This window comes from Phyllobates terribilis, unplaced genomic scaffold, assembly GCF_046119375.1.
Source record: "Phyllobates terribilis strain yellow unplaced genomic scaffold, ASM4611937v1 Scaffold_2__4_contigs__length_985480577, whole genome shotgun sequence".
Lineage (NCBI taxonomy): Eukaryota > Metazoa > Chordata > Amphibia > Anura > Dendrobatidae > Phyllobates > Phyllobates terribilis.
In genome coordinates, this window is record NW_027362762.1 from 767,532,041 (window position 1) to 767,550,504 (window position 18,464).

General features: G+C 47.1%; 1 protein-coding gene across 3 annotated transcripts in view; it reads right to left on the reverse strand.

The window, feature by feature from the left end:
- STS (steroid sulfatase) overlaps positions 1 to 18,464 on the reverse strand; it is an 829,793-nt gene that overhangs the window by 18,061 nt on the left and 793,268 nt on the right. Inside the window, exon 10 of one of the 3 annotated variants that reach the window (XM_073667340.1) lies at positions 8,956 to 9,105. The exons of the other annotated variants lie outside the window; for them this stretch is intronic. Coding sequence (XP_073523441.1) covers positions 8,957 to 9,105 — 149 coding nt within the window. The 3' untranslated portion in view covers position 8,956. The remainder of the gene's footprint in view (positions 1 to 8,955; positions 9,106 to 18,464) is intronic. 3 annotated transcript variants of the gene reach the window in all.

Here is an 18,464-nt window from a genome sequence, read left to right on the forward strand (position 1 = left end):
AGAGACCTCTCCCATCTATGTTATCTTAATTTTGGGCCCTTTATTGAACAATTCCATACAGACCACGGTTGGCAAGTTAGAACTGTAAGATTCACTACGTGAACCACTGGTGTTTTGTGGAAAAGCACATGTACACCGCGTTCCAAATTATTATGCAAAAAGTGTTTAGGAGTGATAAGGGAAGAATTTGTTTGTTTGTCAGTTAAACTCATTGATGGTGATGTGTGTCAGGGCTCTTTATATCACTGTAAGCAATTGCAGACACCTGTGCTAATTAGTTTGGCAGGTGTGTCCAATGAAAGGCAAGACTACTTAAGAAGGCTCTCTCACATTATTAAGCAGCCTACATTTTCTGCCAAAATGGGAAAGAAAAAGGATGTGTCGGCTGCTGAGAAGCAACAAATTGTGGAGTGTTTAGGTCAAGGCATGACTACAATCAACATTGTGCGATGATCAGGATGAAGTGTCTTGGCAATCAAGAAGTATGTAGCTGATTCACAGTACACACGTGTGCGTGCTGATAAGGGCAAATTGAGGACTCTTTCCTACAGGCAATTACGTCAGGTTGAAAGAGCAGCGGCAAAAAAGCCTTGTCATAGCAGCAGACAAGTTTTTGAAGCTGCTTGTGCCTCCAACGTCCCCCGAACAACAAGATGCAGGGTCCTTCAGAGGTTTGCAGCTGTGCATACGCCATCCTGTCGACCTCCTCTATCCACTTCACACAAGCAGAAACGGCTCCAGTGGGCCAAACATTACATGAAGACTGATTTCAAAACTGTTTTGTTCACGGATGAGTGCCGTGCAGCGCTCGATGGTCCAGATGAATGGAGTGGAGGATGGCTGGTTGATGGACACCCCACGCAAACACGGCTACAGCGCCAACAAGGAGGAGGTGGAGTAATGTTTTGGGCTGGAATCATGGGGAGAGAGATTGTCGGCCCCTTTAGGATCCCTGAAGGCGCTAAAGATGAACTCCATAATGTATGTGGATTTTCTCAAACAGCACTTCCTGCCATGGTTCAAGAAGAAGAACCGTGTATTTCACAGCAAGATCATTTTGCTGCATGATAATGCACCATCTCATGCTGCACATAAAACATCTGCATCTCTGGCTGATATGGGCATAAAAGGGGACAAACTTATGGTGTGACCCCCATGCTCCCCTGACCTCTACCCCATTCGGAACCTTTGGAGCATCATTAAAAGGAGTGTCTATGATGGCGGGAGGCAGTTCACATCTAAGCAACAGCTCTGGGAGGGTATTCTGTCCTCATGCAAAACAATTGAAGCAGAAACCATCCAAAACCTGACAAATTCAATGGACGAGAGAGTTCAGAAGCTCCTTTCGAACAAGGGGTCCTATGTGAAAATGTAACATCACCTAGAATAAAGTTTTGAGTTGAAAACTGTTTGATTTCAGTTTCTAACAACCTGCTAATGCTTATAATTTCAAAAATGACCATTTTTTTGGTCTTTATTAAAATGAAAAGGTTGATCGAAAAGTTTGGGGGATCTAAGAGTGTGGCAACCCACTAGTCATGATTACTTCGAATTCTGACAATATGAGGGTCATGCTGCAGGTAGTGCAGCAAGAAGGCACTTATGTGTCTTGCGCATCTCGGAGCCCCAAAATTATTTTCCGGGCTATATGCAGCTAAAGATTATTTTTAATTTTAAATCTGGTGAAGCTTATTATAGATGGCCTAATAGGATCAGTGCTGCACACTGCTACAAAGCCCAAATTATTTTCCAGTCAAGATACAGATAAACATGATTAGTAATTTGAAAGCTTAAAACGGTTGGTAGGGTGATTTTAACCACTCATCAAGCTTTTACTCTCCCCAGGATGACACAGGGGTAGAAAAGTCGTTTCGGATCCATGATTTGTTCATCTTTATGAATGTGAGTCTGTCTACATCATCAGTGGAGAGCCGCGTGCGCTTATCTGTCAGCACACCACCAGCAGCGCTGAACACACGTTCAGACAGAACGCTGGCTGCGGGGCATGACAAGATCTCCAAGGCGTAAGTGGCTAGCTCCGGCCATTTATCCAGATTGGAAGCCCAAAAAGAGCAAGGGTCCAGTGACACAGTCGTGGCTTCAATGTTTACTTGGAGATACTCCTGTACCATCGTCTCTAGGCGTTGACTATGTGTCAGACTTCTTGTCTCCTGTGGCCTTGCAAAGGATGGGCTAAAAAAGTGGTGAAATGATTCCGCAAAATTGATGTTACCAGGAGATACTGTGGTTCTGTTACGGTTTGAGTGCTGAACACTTGACGGTCCCACGGTTGGCAAGTTGGAACTGTGAGATTCACTACGTGCACCACTGGTATTTTGTGGAAAAGCACATGTAAGATTCTGCTACAGTCTCTGCTGATACTCCTGCATGCGTGCATCCCTTTCTATGACAGGAATAATTTCTGCAAATTTACTTTTGTACCGGGGATCTAACAGTATGGCAACCCAGTAGTCAGGATTATTTCTAATTCTCACAATTCGAGGGTCATGTTGCAGGTAGTGCAGCAAGAAGGCACTCATGTGTGTTGCGCATCCAGGAGCACCAAGTCCCTGTTGTGTTGGTGGCGAGGTAACAATCATGCTTCCTTCCTCTGTCCTCTCCCCCCAACCTCGCACAACAGAAATGTGATCAAGGTCTCCCTCATCTGATGAGTCTTCCATCAGTTCATCCTCCACTTCTTCCTGGGCTCCTGCACGTTCCTCACTAGTTTGGCTGCTACCATGCGCCCTGGTAAAATCATCTCCCCCACCCTCACATGCCTGCCGCCTTGGTGCTGCCGACCGTCTGCACCTTGCAGATGTTAGCCCTTCCGCATACAACTCCTCCTCCTCTACTTCCTCCACCTCCTCTTGTGCCACCACCTGACTCCGAATTCTGTTTAACATGTGCTCCAGCATGTAAATCACCGGAATAGTCATGCTGATAATGGCATCGTCAGCACTAAACATCTTCGTCGCCATTTCAAAACTGTGCAGAAGGGTGCATAGGTCCCTGATCTGAGACCACTCCTCCAGCGTGATTTGCCCCACCTCTGAATCTCGTTGGCCCAGGCTATACGTCAGAACGTATTGCACCAGGGCTTGTCGGTGCTGCCACAGTCGCTGCAACATGTGCAGAGTTGAATTCCACCGGGTAGGCACATCGCATTTTAGCCGGTGAAGTGGCAGGCCCAACGACTTCTGTAGAGATGTAAGTCGCTGAGCTGCGGGATGCGAACGGCAGAAGTGAGCACACAGCGACCGTGCCCTCTGCAGAAGGCCATCTAGTCTGGGATAGTGGGCTAAAAATTGCTGGACAACCAGGTCCAACACGTGAGCCATACAAGGCACGTGTGTGACATTGCCCCGGCGAAGGGCCGCACCCAGGTTTGCAGCATTGTAGCACACGGCCTTCCCTGGTTTCAGGTCCAGTGGAGACAACCATTCATGAAATTGGTTCTCCAGAGCTGACCACAACTCCTCAGCTGTGTGACTCACATTTCCCAGACATTTCAATGTAAAAACCGCCTGATGACGTTGAGCCCTACTGCCAGCATAGTAAGGAGGTGTGCAGGATCCCTTCTGCGCAGTTAGAAAGCTTGTGGCATGACCAGACAGGCTTTGGGTGCAGGTGGAAGACCGAGAGGAGGTTGAGGAGGCAGAAGCAGTGGAGGAACTTTGACATAAAGAGGATTGACGCACAACTCGTGGGGACGGCAAGACTTGGACAGCAGCCCCTTGTCCTGCTGTCACCATAGTTACCCAGTGCCCAGTCAGCGACATGTAACGCCCCTGTCCATGCCTACTCGTCCAAGTGTCTGTGGTGAAATGCACCCTGTCACACACAGAGTTTCTCAAAGAAGCGGTGATGTTGTGTGCGACATGCTGGTGGAGCGCAGGCACACCTTTCTTTGAGAAGTAGTGCCGACTGGGCATCTGGTACTGGGGCACTGCGACGGACATAAGGTCTCGAAAATCCTCTGTGTCCACCAGGCGGAAAGGCAGCATTTCTGTAGCCAAGAGCTTGCAGATGGTGAAATTCAACCTCTTAGCTTTCTCATGGCTAGGAGGAAATGGTCTTTTACTTGTCCACATCTGAGGGACCGAGGGCTGGCTATTGTGCTTAGACGGGGTTGATAAGGGTGTCCCCGGCAAACTGCCGGTCTGTGAGGAAGATGCAGGCGGACATGTTAGGTTGCCTTGATCCAAAGGTGGTGCTATCGATGTCGGACAGCGCTCAAGACCAGCTGGTGTTACCACCTCCAAAGAAAATGATGACCTGCCAATCACGCTGGCTGTTGCGGGTAAAGAGGTGGCAGGTCTGCGCCCCAAAACAGGTGTGACTGCTGTCCCCCCAGTCACAGAGGATGAAGAGGCCGCGGATGCACAAGATATGGCAGACGGTGGTTGGCCCGGCCGGCTAGGCCGCATTGTAGCACACCGAGCTTCCCACTGCAACTTATGCTTCATGTCCATGTGCCGGTTCATGCATGAAGTACTCAAACTATGTATTTTTTGGCCTCTACTTAGCTTTTGCTGACAAATGTTACAGATAACACGAGTTGGGTCATCTTTATCGATCTGAAAAAATGCCCAGGCTATGCAAGGCTTAGCACCCATGCGACCTGAAGAGCCACCACGACTTGTGGTGAGAGGCAGAGTTGTGTTTGAGGATGCAGTTGTTGACGTGCTTCCAGTACTACGTCTCTGTCCAGGAAGGCGCAACCTGACCTCGTCGTCACTAGCATCTTCCTCCACCTCCTCTGCTGACCTCATCTCTTGGCTGACTGTGGGTTGACAGTAAGTGGGATCTCCGACCTCATCATCATCACCCTGTGCGTCATCACACCCGTCGTCTTCAGAGCCAACCTGTTCCTGCCCTGACAAAAAACTAAAGTTGTCGCTCCAATCAGGTATTTGAGTCTTATCATCGTCTTCCTCATTGTCTCCACCAACAGGAGTTACAGTTTGGGAATGAGGGTCTACATTATGGTCAGAACCTTCTGCGTCTGGTCCTGGATCCGACTCATAAAGATTCTGGGCATCAGTGCAGATCATTTCCTCGTCTGGATTCACAGAAGCGCTGGAGTCGACCTCTGATTCCCAGGCTATAGTATGAGTAAACAGCTCTGCAGACTCAACCATCTGTTCTACCTCATACTCAGACGGGCAGCTGGAGATTTGGGAGCTGTGAGGAAGCAAGTGCGATTTGGGTGACACCTTTGAGGACTGGAGTATTTGTGATGTTGAAGTTGATGTGGAGGAGAGCCCACTTAAAGGAGCACTTGATATCCGTTGAAGCACCTGCTGTTTTTGTGCCTCATCTGGAATTTGAAGCGATTGGCGTGGCCGTAAGAAAGGGATCTTATCACATTGTCCGCTAAAAGAAGTAGACATTTTAGTTTGGCTGGAAGATGGTCTTTCTTCTGCACCTACCCCACGGACACAACCTTTTTTCCCCTTCCCAACACGCCTATTCCCCTTTCCACCAGCAGCAGGCCTTTTTCCACTCATTTTGGTGGTTAACTAATTCACAACTCTGGAGTTGTTTGCACAAAAAAACAATGGATGGTAACCGAGCAGAGCTGAGTGGCCAAACTGTGGTATTAGGCCAAAACTATTGGCTGGGTTAGATGCAGAAAAAAATTATTTTTAATTTGCAACCTGATGGAGGTCAGTATAGATGGACTAATAGACCAAGTCCCACACACCGCTAGAAGCCCAAATATTTTTTCAGAGCTAGATGCAGAAATTTTTTTTATTCAATTTGCAACCTGATGGAGGTCAGTATAGAAGGACTAATAGAACAAGTCCCACACACTGCTAGAAGCCCAAATATTTTTTCAGAGCTAAATGAAGAAAAAAATTATTTTTAATTTGCAACCTGATGGAGGTCAGTATAGATGGACTAATAGACCAAGTCCCACACACTGCTAGAAGCCCAAATATTTTTTCAGAGCTAGATGCAGAAAAAAAATATTTTTAATTTGCAACCTGATGGAGGTCAGTATAGATGGACTAATAGAACAAGTCCCACACGCTGCTAGAAGCCCAAATATTTTTTCAGAGATAATTGAAGAAAAAAATTATTTTTAATTTGCAACCTGATGGAGGTCAGTATAGATGGACTAATAGACCAAGTCCCACACACTGCTAGAAGCCCAAATATTTTTTCAGAGCTAGATGCAGAAAAAAATTATATTCAATTTGCAACCTGCTGGAGGTCAGTATAGAAGGACTAATAGAACAAGTCCCACACACTGCTTGAAGCCCAAATATTTTTTCAGAGCTAAATGAAGAAAAAAATTATTTTTAATTTGCAACCTGATGGAGGTCAGTATAGATGGACTAATAGACCAAGTCCCACACACTGCTAGAAGCCCAAATATTTTTTCAGAGCTAGATGCAGAAAAAAATAATTTTTAATTTGCAACCTGATGGAGGTCAGTATAGATGGACTAATAGACCAAGTCCCACACACCGCTAGAAGCCCAAATATTTTTTCAGAGCTAGATGCAGAAAAAAATTATTTTTAATTTGCAACCTGATGGAGGTCAGTATAGATGGACTAATAGAACAAGTCCCACACGCTGCTAGAAGCCCAAATATTTTTTCAGAGATAATTGAAGAAAAAAATTATTTTTAATTTGCAACCTGATGGAGGTCAGTATAGATGGACTAATAGACCAAGTCCCACACACTGCTAGAAGCCCAAATATTTTTTCAGAGCTAGATGCAGAAAAAAATTATATTCAATTTGCAACCTGCTGGAGGTCAGTATAGAAGGACTAATAGAACAAGTCCCACACACTGCTTGAAGCCCAAATATTTTTTCAGAGCTAAATGAAGAAAAAAATTATTTTTAATTTGCAACCTGATGGAGGTCAGTATAGATGGACTAATAGACCAAGTCCCACACACTGCTAGAAGCCCAAATATTTTTTCAGAGCTAGATGCAGAAAAAAATAATTTTTAATTTGCAACCTGATGGAGGTCAGTATAGATGGACTAATAGACCAAGTCCCACACACCGCTAGAAGCCCAAATATTTTTTCAGAGCTAGATGCAGAAAATTTTTTTATTCAATTTGCAACCTGATGGAGGTCAGTATAGATGGACTAATAGACCAAGTCCCACACACTGCTAGAAGCCCAAATATTTTTTCAGAGCTAGATGCAGAAAAAAATTATTTTTAATTTGCAACCTGATGGAGGTCAGTATAGATGGACTAATAGACCAAGTCCCACACACTGCTAGAAGCCCAAATATTTTTTCAGAGCTAGATGCAGAAAAAAATTATTTTTAATTTGCAACCTGATGGAGGTCAGTATAGATGGACTAATAGAATCATGCTATGCCCAAAAGATTTTACTTCACTAGGTGCAGTAAAAAAATTGGTATTCTATACACAGGTGGTATATCTTGCAACACAGATAGGCTACTCCACTGACTAACACACTCTGCAATAGGCCAAAAAGGATTAGCTTTGCTAGATTCAGCCAAATGCTGTGAAAAAAACTTGCACAGCACTGGCACAGACCTGCCTGGCAAAAACTGATAGGAACTGATGTAACCTAGTCCTGAAAAGGACTCCAATTACAATTAGTCTTTACTCACACAATCTATCTATTTAAGAGCACAGACCTGCCTGATAAAAGTCATAGGAAATGCTGTAACCTAGTCCTTAAAAGGACTGCAATCACAACTATTCCCTACTCCCAAGCTATCTGTATATTTGTGCGAAAATTGGCTTGAAATTAACAAGGTATAGCGCACACAGCAACAGCGGTGCCGTCTAACACGCAGCTGCAGCAGTGAGAAAATGGTGGCGACGGGGAAAATGGCTTGGTCTTATAGGGCAAGGACATGTGACATACACTGCCAATCACACATGCCCTTGCTTGTGTGAAAAAAAGCACTTCGCTCCGTGTGTGCGCTGCTGATAGGCTGACAGATTGCACCTCCCCACTGCAAATGCGGGAAAGAGAAAAAAAAATGGAGATCTTCATTGTTCCTGCAGAGATCCATCTCCTGCCCCTCCCCCCGCCCCGCTGTACACTCAAACTGCGTATTAACATTAATTTTCATCATTACTGAGAAAAAATCCAGTTATGATTTTGGTGCACGAACAGTTATCGAACATAACCTCGAACAGCCGAATTTTTCTCAAATTGTTCGTGTTCGCCGACCGGCTCGAACACCGCCCAAAACAGCTCGAATTTGAGATTGGCGAACAGTTCGAGTAGAACAACGCTCATCTCTAATTTATACTCTAGCGAAATTAATTTTTTGGTGAACATTTTGTTCTCATTATGGGTGTACACAGACATGATAAACTCAAAATTGGTTGTCTTACTACCGTGGTATATAAAGCAGGCTACATCTCAGCTTAAAAATCTTTGGTGCAAATATTGTTCACCATACAGGGGGGGGGGGAGTAGGGTCTGAGAAGCTTCTTGACCCTCGTCACCAGATGTTAATCCCCAGTTGGAGGTGATCCTGATGAGACTCAGACTGCGGACTATACTGTGCTGTCAGGGAAAGAAGAGGAGGAGGGTTACTCTCAGGGTGAGGAATGGGATAACACATTGGATGATGATGAGGTTGGTGTGATGCCAGAGGCACACAGCTAAGTAGCTCATCTGAGGAGGTGGAGGAGGAGGAAGATGAGGAGTTTACATTGCATCCTATGGCTCAGACACGGAGTGATGCAACGACGAGCACTGCATCCTTAGCCATGGTCATGGGTATGCAGCTCTCAGGGGCAGCAAGGATTGTCTAGCCTGGGTCTTTTTTGACACCGCAAAGGATGAGCCAACCCACATTATCTGGCAACTTAGCAAGAAAAAGTCAGTAGAAGGAAAAAGGGCAATAATTTGACTACTACATGCATGAACCTTCACATGCGCAATCAACATGCATTACTCTGGCATTCTCACTGCGATAAAATGCGGACCTCAACAACCATCCGCCGGCCCATCAACCACATCTGCTGCTTCTTCCTTCTCCTCCTTTGTTACTGTGCCAAGTATTGTCATGCAGGTCTCCCACCGCAGAAACTTTGGTTCTTTACCCTCTCCAGTCAGGCTGAGTGAGTGTCCGTCAGCTGTAACAGAAGAAGACATGCCTGCTGTTTTTGACTGATCTCAGAGAACGACCACACCACAACTTTATTAATCAATTGTAAAATCTCTGCCTGCATCTCACGGTCCAGCAGTTTGTCCGGTTCACCGTACTCTGCCCTCTCTCAGCACTGCAGCCAGCCCTCGGTCCATTAGTTGTAGCCACGTAAAAGATTTTTTCCTCCTACACATGACAAAGCTAAGAGATTGAACTCCACCATCTCCAATCTATTGGCCACAGAAATGGTGGTGTGAGGCCCTAATTTTTTGAAATGTGAACACTTCTGGTTGGGCCTCCATCTGCTGGGTTGGCTGTAGTGGAAGAGCTGTTGGTCCCCATTATACTAGTTCTACTCTAGTGAAATTAATTCTTTGGTGCAGATATTGTTGTCACAGGGGTACACATGATATAATCAAAATTGATTTTTTTATTACCGTGGTATATAAAGCTGGCTACATTTCATCTTTTAATTCTTTGGTGCTGATATTGTTCTCCATACAGGGGTACACAATAGTGATAAACGAGCACTAAATGTGCTCAACTTAGTGGTTCAGTGGTTTCTCAAACCCTACCCAGATCTGCCAGAGCAGCTTGTGAAAGTATGCTGCTCTGGCTACAGTGTCCTCCACCCTGGCAGTGCTTCAGCAACAATTGCAGCTTCCGGCTCACCAACTGGTGTGCGATGTGACCACACATTGGAAATCAATGTTGCAGATGTTGAGAAGGATTTGTGACCAGCAGAGGGCATTTGTGGACTACCAGCTTCAAAACACACATTGGAATTCAGGTCAGCCTCCGCACATAAGAGCTGATGAGTGGGCATGGGTGTCTGACATCTGTGCCGTCCTCCAAAACTTTGAGGACTCCACCAAGATAGTGAGTGGTGATGATCCCATAATTAGTGTCACCATCCCACTTCTCTGTCTACTGAAATGCTTGCTGCTCACTGTTAAAGAGGAGGCATTGCAGGCGGAGCAATGAACTATGCAGCCCAGCCTCATCTCTTTTCAACGCAGATTGGGTGATAATGAGGAGGAGGAGGATGAGAAGGAAAACATGGACAGTCATCATCTTGGTGATGACAGGGAAGTCTTGGTTGTATTGGAAGTCTTGAAACCCCCTTTCAGTCTGCGGGAAAGCTGTATAAGTTTCGCCTAATGATAACCTTCAGAAGCGTTAACCGTGGCTTTGCTTATGCATGTTATTTCTCAAAATGCATTGAAGATCAAGCTATTTCCCAATTCTGTAGTCATGAAATTAAAGCCGTAAAGAAAGATCTTTGTGTGTGACTATGCACCACCGAGAAGTGTGAGATGATGTTGGACAGGCTGGCATTGATTATGGAACAAGCTGCATTAGAGGACTTCCTAGTAGTGTTGAGCCACCCCCGTAGTGTTCGGGATTGGTTCAGTTCATCGAACACCGGGATGTTCGAGGAACTGTTCTTCGAACTGTTCATCGAACACCTTAGAACACCGTCAAACACCGTTAAAACCAATGGCAGGCAAACAGAAAACACATAGAAATACATAGAAAACACCTTCCAAAAGGTGTCCAAAAGCTGACAAACTGCTCAGAAGACGCTCTCTTTAAAAAAGCCGGCCGGCAATTCAGCAGCGGCATACACCGGTACCCGACAATTTAGACAAGAAGGAATAGAGCATCACACATAGATTATATAGATAGAAACATGTCAGTCACATATATAAGAAGTACAGTGACAGTGTTGGTTACTGAACTTGTCATTTAGTGTAAAGGATTTATTAAAAAAAATATTAGTGCTTTCATGCATCGTCTCTTTAAAAAAGCCGGCCGGCAAATCAGCAGCGGTACCCGATAATTTAGAACAGAAAGATAGAGCATCACACATAGATTAGATAGATAGAAACATGTCAGTCACATATATAAGAAGTACAGTGACAGTGTTGGTTACTGTACTTGTCATTTAGTGTTAAAATAAAGGATTTATTAAAAAAAAAATTGGTGTGGTGCTCCCCGTAATTTTAGTCTCTAGCGGAGGTTAAGCAGATGGCTGGGGCAGATGTTTGAAGCCTGGGAAGGGGGTAATACCCATGGAGCTTCCCAGGATACTAATATCATCCCCCAGCTGAATACCTAGCCTTTACTAGCTATTAGAATGGGGGACCCCCCAAAAAAATGACGTAGGGTCCCCCCTATTTTAATAGCTAACAAAGGCTAGGCAGACAGCTGGGGGCTGATATTAATAGCCCAGGAAGGGTGCCCTGAATATTGGCCCCCTCCCAGGCTAGAAACACCAGCTGTCAGCCGTCCCAGAAATGGCGGATCCATAGGATGCGCCAATTCTGGCACTTAGCCTCGCTCTTCCCACTGCCCTGTAGCGGTGGCAGTGGGGTAATAGGGTTGGTGTTGATGTCAGCTTATAATGCCAGCTGACATCAAGCCCAGGTTAGTAATGGAGAGGCGTCTATAAGACACCCCCATTACTAACCCCATAGTCAAAGTTAAAAAAAAACACAAACACCCAGAATAAAGTCCTTTAATTGAAATAAACACACAATTCTTTATTGTTCTAAATTAAACCATACTTACCATCACGCCCATTCCAGCTGAAGCCAACGATCTCCTGCAATGAAAGAAAAATAATAAAGCAACATCATCCTTACCTTTCGATGGTTCCCAGGACAGCTCCAGCTCTGCTACATCGAGATGACAGGCTGGACCGCAGCAGAAAGCTGCCATCCAGCTTGCCATGCCGCACACACTGAGAAGTGCAGGCATGCTTGCGCTCCTCAGTGTCTGGCTGTGACGGCATCCATATGAGCCGACAATGAACTCAGCTCACCTCATGCATGTTACTGACAGCGTGGGAGAATTCTCCTGCGCATGCGATGAGCGTGAGAGAATTCTCCTGCAGAAGCGCTGAGCGCAGGAGAATTTTCCCACGCTGTCAGTGACGTGCATGAGGTGAGCTGAGTTCATTGAACATGACCTCGGCTCATCTGGATGCCGTCACAGCCTGACACAGATGACGCAAGCATGCCTGCGCTTCTCAGTGTCTGCGGGATGACAGGCTGGATGGCAACGTTCTGTTGCGGTCCAGCCTGTCATCTCGATGTAGCAGAGCTGAAGCTGTCCTGGGAACCATGGAAAGGTAAGGATGAGGTTGCTTTATTATTTTTCTTTTATTGCAGGAGATCGTTGGCTTCAGCTGGAATGGGCGTGATGGTAAGTATAGTTTAATTTAGAACAATAAAGAATTGTGTGTTTATTTAAATGAAAGGACTTTATTCTGGGTGTTGTGTTTTTTTTAAATACTTTACTAGAAATTCATGGTGGTCATGTCTAATATTGGCGTGACCCCATGAATTTTGGGCTTAGGGCCAGCTGATAATGCCAAGCTGGCCTTAATCCCTTTATTACCCAGTGAGCCACCGCACCAGGGCCCTGGATGAGTTGGGTACAGAAAGAGAAGATGGCGCTTCTATGAACGCACCATTTTCCGGGGTGGCTGCGGACTGCAATTTGCAGCGGGTGGGGCCCAGAAAGCTTGGGCCTCCCTGCGCTGCGGATTCCAGCACCCAGCTGCCTAGTTGTACCTGGCTGGACACAAAAATAGGGCGAAGCCCCACGTATTTTTTTTTTTAATTATTTCATGAAATTCATGAAATAATTAAGGAATAAAGGACTTCCCTATTAGTGTTGAGCCACCCCCGTAGTGTTCGAGTTCGGTTCGGTTCGTCGAACACCCGTGTGTTCGCCGAACTGTTCGTCGAACTGTTTGTCGAACACCTTCGAACACCATTAAAACCAATGGCAGGCAAACAAAAACACATAGAAACACATAGAAAACACCTTCAAAGGTGTCCAAAAGCTGACAAACTGCTCAGAAGACACAAATAACACATGGAAAAGTGACAAGTACATATAGTCATGCGAAAAGAAAAGAGGTGGAGGAGTAAAAGGAGGGGGAGACACAGATATAGGCATGTCATGCCCTTCTAAAATCCAAAAAGTGAGAAGCCGACACGGCCAGTCCGTTCCTGCCTGTGCCACCTCTGTGTCGCCGGGTTTGTGCCAGAGCCGCGGTGGACCCTGACGGCCAGCCCCCCTATCCCAATACAGGTGCCTGTCCGCTGGTGGGTCGAGGCCCCCCACGGTGGGGGGGGGAGTAACATCTGCAGAAGAAAGACCATCTTCCAGCCAAACTAAGATGTCGACTTCTTTTCGTGGACAATGTGATACGATCCCATTCTTGCGGACACGCCCATCGCTACAAATTCTAGATGAGGCACAAAAACAGCAGGTGCTTCAACGGATATCAAGTGCTCCTTCAAGTGGGCTCTCCATCACCTCAATTTCAACATCACAAATACTCCAGTCCTCAGAGGTGTCACCCCAATCGCACTTGCTTCCTCACAGCTCCCAAGTCTCCAGCTGCCCGTCTGAGTATGGGGTAACACAGATGGCTGAGTCTGCCCAGCTGTTTACTCATACTATAGCCTGGGAAACGGAGGTCTGCTCCAGAGCTTCTGTTAATCCAGATGAGGAAATGATCTGATCCGATGCCCAGAATCTTTATAAGTTGGATCCAGGACCAGATGAAGAAGGTTCTGAGCATAATGTAGACCCTTGTTCCCAAACTGTAACTCCTGTTGGTGGAGACAATGATGAAGATGATGATGAGACTCAAATACCTGATTGGAGCGACAACTTGACTTTTCGGTCAGGGCAGGAAGAGGTTGGCTCTGAGGGCGACGGGTGTGATAACACACAGGGTGATGATGACGAGGTTGGAGATCCCACTTACTGTCAACCCACAGTCAGACAGTCGATGAGGTCAGCAAAGGAGGTGGAGGAGGATGTGACTAGCCCTGGGGATGGGGATGACTCGGTACCCGGGCATTTGCCTGGCCTTGGGGATGTCGCGGTGGTCGGCTCCCTGGCCCGTACCCTGGGGTCTCTCTTTAAAAGGGTGGATAATTGTTAATTTTATAAGAGTTCATGACACCACCTGTGGTATCTGGTGACAAGCACCAGCGCTGCAGCAGTACACTGAGGCCGGTGATAAGGCAGCTCGATGGTATAGCTCCCCACAGGTGAAGCTAGGTCTCAGGGCAGCGTATGCAGGGGGAATGCAGGACAGGCGAGACCCAGCTGGGTCAGAGCAAGAACGGGAACGGACACGGTAGTCACTTCAGTACCTTTTACTGGTGGAAATTCATGCACATCCCGGAGCACTGTAGGGTGAAGGGTGCATATCAGGATCCTCCCCAATGAGCGGGTGTAGGGCCTCCTGTTTCTTGCCTCTGCGTAGTAAGTTTCTGACCTGCCTGGAGCTAGGCCTAACTTTGTCTCTGTCCTGCGCTGGCTGACCTTGTGGTAGGGCCTTCTCTTGGAGTTCATGCTCCCAGTATGCGGGGCCTAAGCGTCTCCTGGCTCTGTTACATATCAGCACCTTAGCGATCCTGGGACTTGTAGTTCTCCAGGGATTCCGGTTATGCCTTACTGGGTCATAGAGATACCGGTAAGCTCGGATCCTGTGTCCGGTAAATGCTTCGGGGTGAGCTGGTTAAGCTTCTCTGCCCCTTATGTACTAACTCGCCACTCGCCTTCGGCCTACTCGGGCCCTCACTAGGCTATGCACACTAACAGCAGCTTGCCGCGCTTCACTGATCTTACGGCACCGGCACACCTTAAGCTCTATCTGGGCTCCCTGAATCTAGCAAGCAGGAGCCTCGTGCTCCACTGCTGAACTATTAACTGCGTTCTCTAGACTAGACTGAGCTCCACTGCAGACTGACCTCTCTTAGGCTTCTCTACTGCAGGAACTCTTCAGAGGAACTGAACTGCCTAGCTCCACCTTCCCTATTTATATCCCTAACGGGCTCCCTCTGCTTGTCTGAGGTGGAAGGTGGAGATGTGTGAATGTTTATGGGGGCCTCTTGTGGAGGATTCCATCAATGCACTCTTGTAGGATCTGTGATACCAAGCGCAGCGGGGCATCACAGATGCTATTGACGACGAGGTTAGGTTGCGCCTTCCTGAACAGAGACGGAGTACTGGAAGCACGTCAACAACTGCATCCTCAACCACAACTCTGCCTCTGACCACAAGTCGTAGTGCCTCTTCAGGTCACATGGGCTCTAAGCCTTGCATAGCCTGGGCATTTATTCAGATCGATAAGGATGACCCAACTCGTGTTATCTGTAATATTTGTCAGCAAAAGCTAAGTAGAGGCCAAAAAATACATAGTTTGAGTATTTCATGCATGTACCGTCACATGGATATGAAGCATAAGTTGCAGTGGGAAGCTCACTGTGCTACAATGCGGCCTAGCCGGCTGGGCCAACCACCGTCTGCCCCATCTTGTGCATCCGCAGCCTCTTCATCCTCTGTGACTGGGGGGACAGCAGTCACACATGTTTTTGGATGCAGACCTGCCACCTCTTTACCCGCAACAGCCAGTGTGATTGGCAGGTCGTCAGTTCATTGGGAAGTGGAAACACCTGCTAGTGTTGAGCGCTCTCCGACATCGAGAGCACCACCTTTGGATCAAGGCAACCTAACATGTCCGCCTGCATCTTCCTCACAGACCGTCTAAGCACAACAGCCAGCCCTCGGTCCCTCAGATGTGGAAAAGTAAAAGACCATTTCCTCCTAGCCATGAGAAAGCTAAGAGGTTGAATTTCACCATCTGCAAGCTGTTGGCTACAGAAATGCTGCCTTTCCACGTGGAGGACACAGAGGATTTTCAAGACCTTATGTCCATCACAGTGCCCCAGTACCAGATGCCCAGTCGGCACTACTTCTCAAAGAAAGGTGTGCCTGCGCTCCACTAGCATGTCGCACACAAGATCACCCCTTCTTTGAGAAACTCTGTGTGTGACAGGGTGCACTTCACCACAGACACTTGGACGAGAAGGCATGGACAGGGGCGTTACATGTCGCTGACTGGGCACTGGGTAACTATGGTGACAGCAGGACAAGGGGCTGCTGTCCAAGTCTTACCGTCCCCACGAGTTGTGTGTTAATCCTCTTTATCTCGAACTTCCTCCACTGCTTCTGCCTCCTCAACCTCCTCTCAGTCCTCCACCTGCACCCAAAGCCTGTCTGGTAATGCCACCTGCTTTCTAACTGCGCAGAAGGAATCCTGTACACCTCCTTACTATGCTGGCAGCAGGGCTCAACGCATCAGTGTTTACTTTGAAATGTCTGGGAAATGTGAGTCACACAGCTGAGGAGTTTTGGTCAGCTCTGGAGACCCAGTTTCATGAAAGGTTGTCTCCACTGGACCTGCAACCAGGGAAGGCCATGTGCGACAATGCTGCAAACCTGGGTGCGGCACTTCACCGGGGCAATGTCACACACGTGCCTTGTATGGCTCACGTGTTGAACCTGGTTGTCCAGCAATTTTTAGTCCACTATCCCGGACTAGATGGCCTTCTGCAGAGTGCACGGTCGCTGTGTGCTCACTTCCGCCGTTCGCATCCCGCAGTTCAACGACTTACATCTCTACAGAAGTCGTTGGGCCTGCCAGTTCACCGGCTGAAATGCGATGTGCCGACACGGTGGAATTCAACTCTGCACATGTTGCAGCGACTGTGGCAGCACCGACAGGCCCTGGTGCAATACGTTCTGACGTATAGCCTGGGCCAACGAGATCCAGAGGTGGGGCAAATCACGCTGGAGGAGTGGTCTCAGATCAGGGACCTATGCACCCTTCTGCACAGTCTTGAAATGGCGACGAAGATGTTTAGTGCTGACGATGCCATTATCAGCATGACTATTACGGTGATTTACATGCTGGAGCACATGTTAAACAGAATTCGGAGTCAGGTGGTGGGACAAGAGGAGGTGGAGGAAGTAGAGGAGGAGTCGTATGCGGAAGGGATAACATCTCCAAGGTCCAGACGGTTGGCAGCACCAAGGCGGCAGGCATGGGAGGGTGGGGGAGAGGGATTAACCAGGGCGCATGGTAGCAGCCAAACTGTTGAGGAAGGTGCAGGAGCCAAGGAAGAAGTGAAGGACGAACTGGCAATGGGCATGGAAGACTCATCAGATGAGGGAGACCTTGATCACATTTCTGTTGTGCGAGGTTGGAGGGAGAGGGCAGAGGAAGGAAGCATGATTCTTACCTCGCTACCAACACAACAAGGACTTGGTCCTTCTGGATGCGCAAGACACATGAGTGCCTTCTTGCTGCACTACCTGCAACATGACCCCCGGATTGTCAGAATTCGAAGTAATCCCGACTACTGGGTTGCCACACTCTTAGATCCCCGGTACAAAATTATATTTGCCGAAATAATTCCTGCCATAAAAAGGTATTGACGAATGCAGGAGTATCTGTTGCAGAATCTTACATGTGCTTTTCCACAAAACACCAGTGGTGCACGTAGTGAATCTCACAGTTCTAACTTGCCAACGGTGGGACTGTCGAATCTTCATCACTCAAACAGTAACAGTAACACAGTATCTGCTGGTAACAGCAATTTTGTGGAATCGTTTCACCACTTTTTTAGACCATCCTTTGCAAGGCCACAGGAGACAAGAAGTCTGACACATAGTCAATGCCTAGAGAGGATGGTACAGGAGAATCTCCAAGTGAACATCGAAGCCATGACTGTGTCACTGGACCCTTGCTCATTTTGGTATTCCAATCTTGAAAAATCGCCGGAGCTCGCCACTCACGCCTTGGAGATCTTGTCATGCCATGCAGCCAGCGTTCTCTCTGAACGTGTGTTCAGCGCTGCTGGTGGTGTGCTGACAGATAAGCGCACGCGGCTGTCCACTGAGAATGTAGACAGACTCACGTTCATAAAGATGATCAAATCATGGAATCGCAAGGACATTTCTACCCCTGTGTCATCCTTGGGAGACTAAAAGCTTGGGGATTTGGTAAAATCACCTCACCAACCGTTTTAAGCAACAGTGGGGCAATTGATGCCACTTAACCCAAGAACGCATGACCATAAAAATCTACACTTTCACATACCTGGGGCCCTTTAGGCCCGTGTGCAAATAACATGGAATAACTCAAACTCAAGTGACAAACAACTATATACATGAAGAATACCTAGAGTTTCAAAATTCTAACTAAAGCAATCTTGCAGAAAATAGAAAACAATTAACTGGGCGGGCCTGCAAGGCCACAGGTATGCGTTCTAGGGTTAAGTGGTGTCTGTGCCACAATTTTGGGAGTCCCCTTGCTGTGTCTTACGTGACGTTGGCATCGTCAATTCCAGGTGGGTTGGGTCGCACCCCCCCCTTTTAACTGTAAGAAACTACATACACTATGGCTTGGGGTAACACAGATGGTTGAGTCTGAAGAGCTGTTTACTCAGAGGTCTGCTACAAATC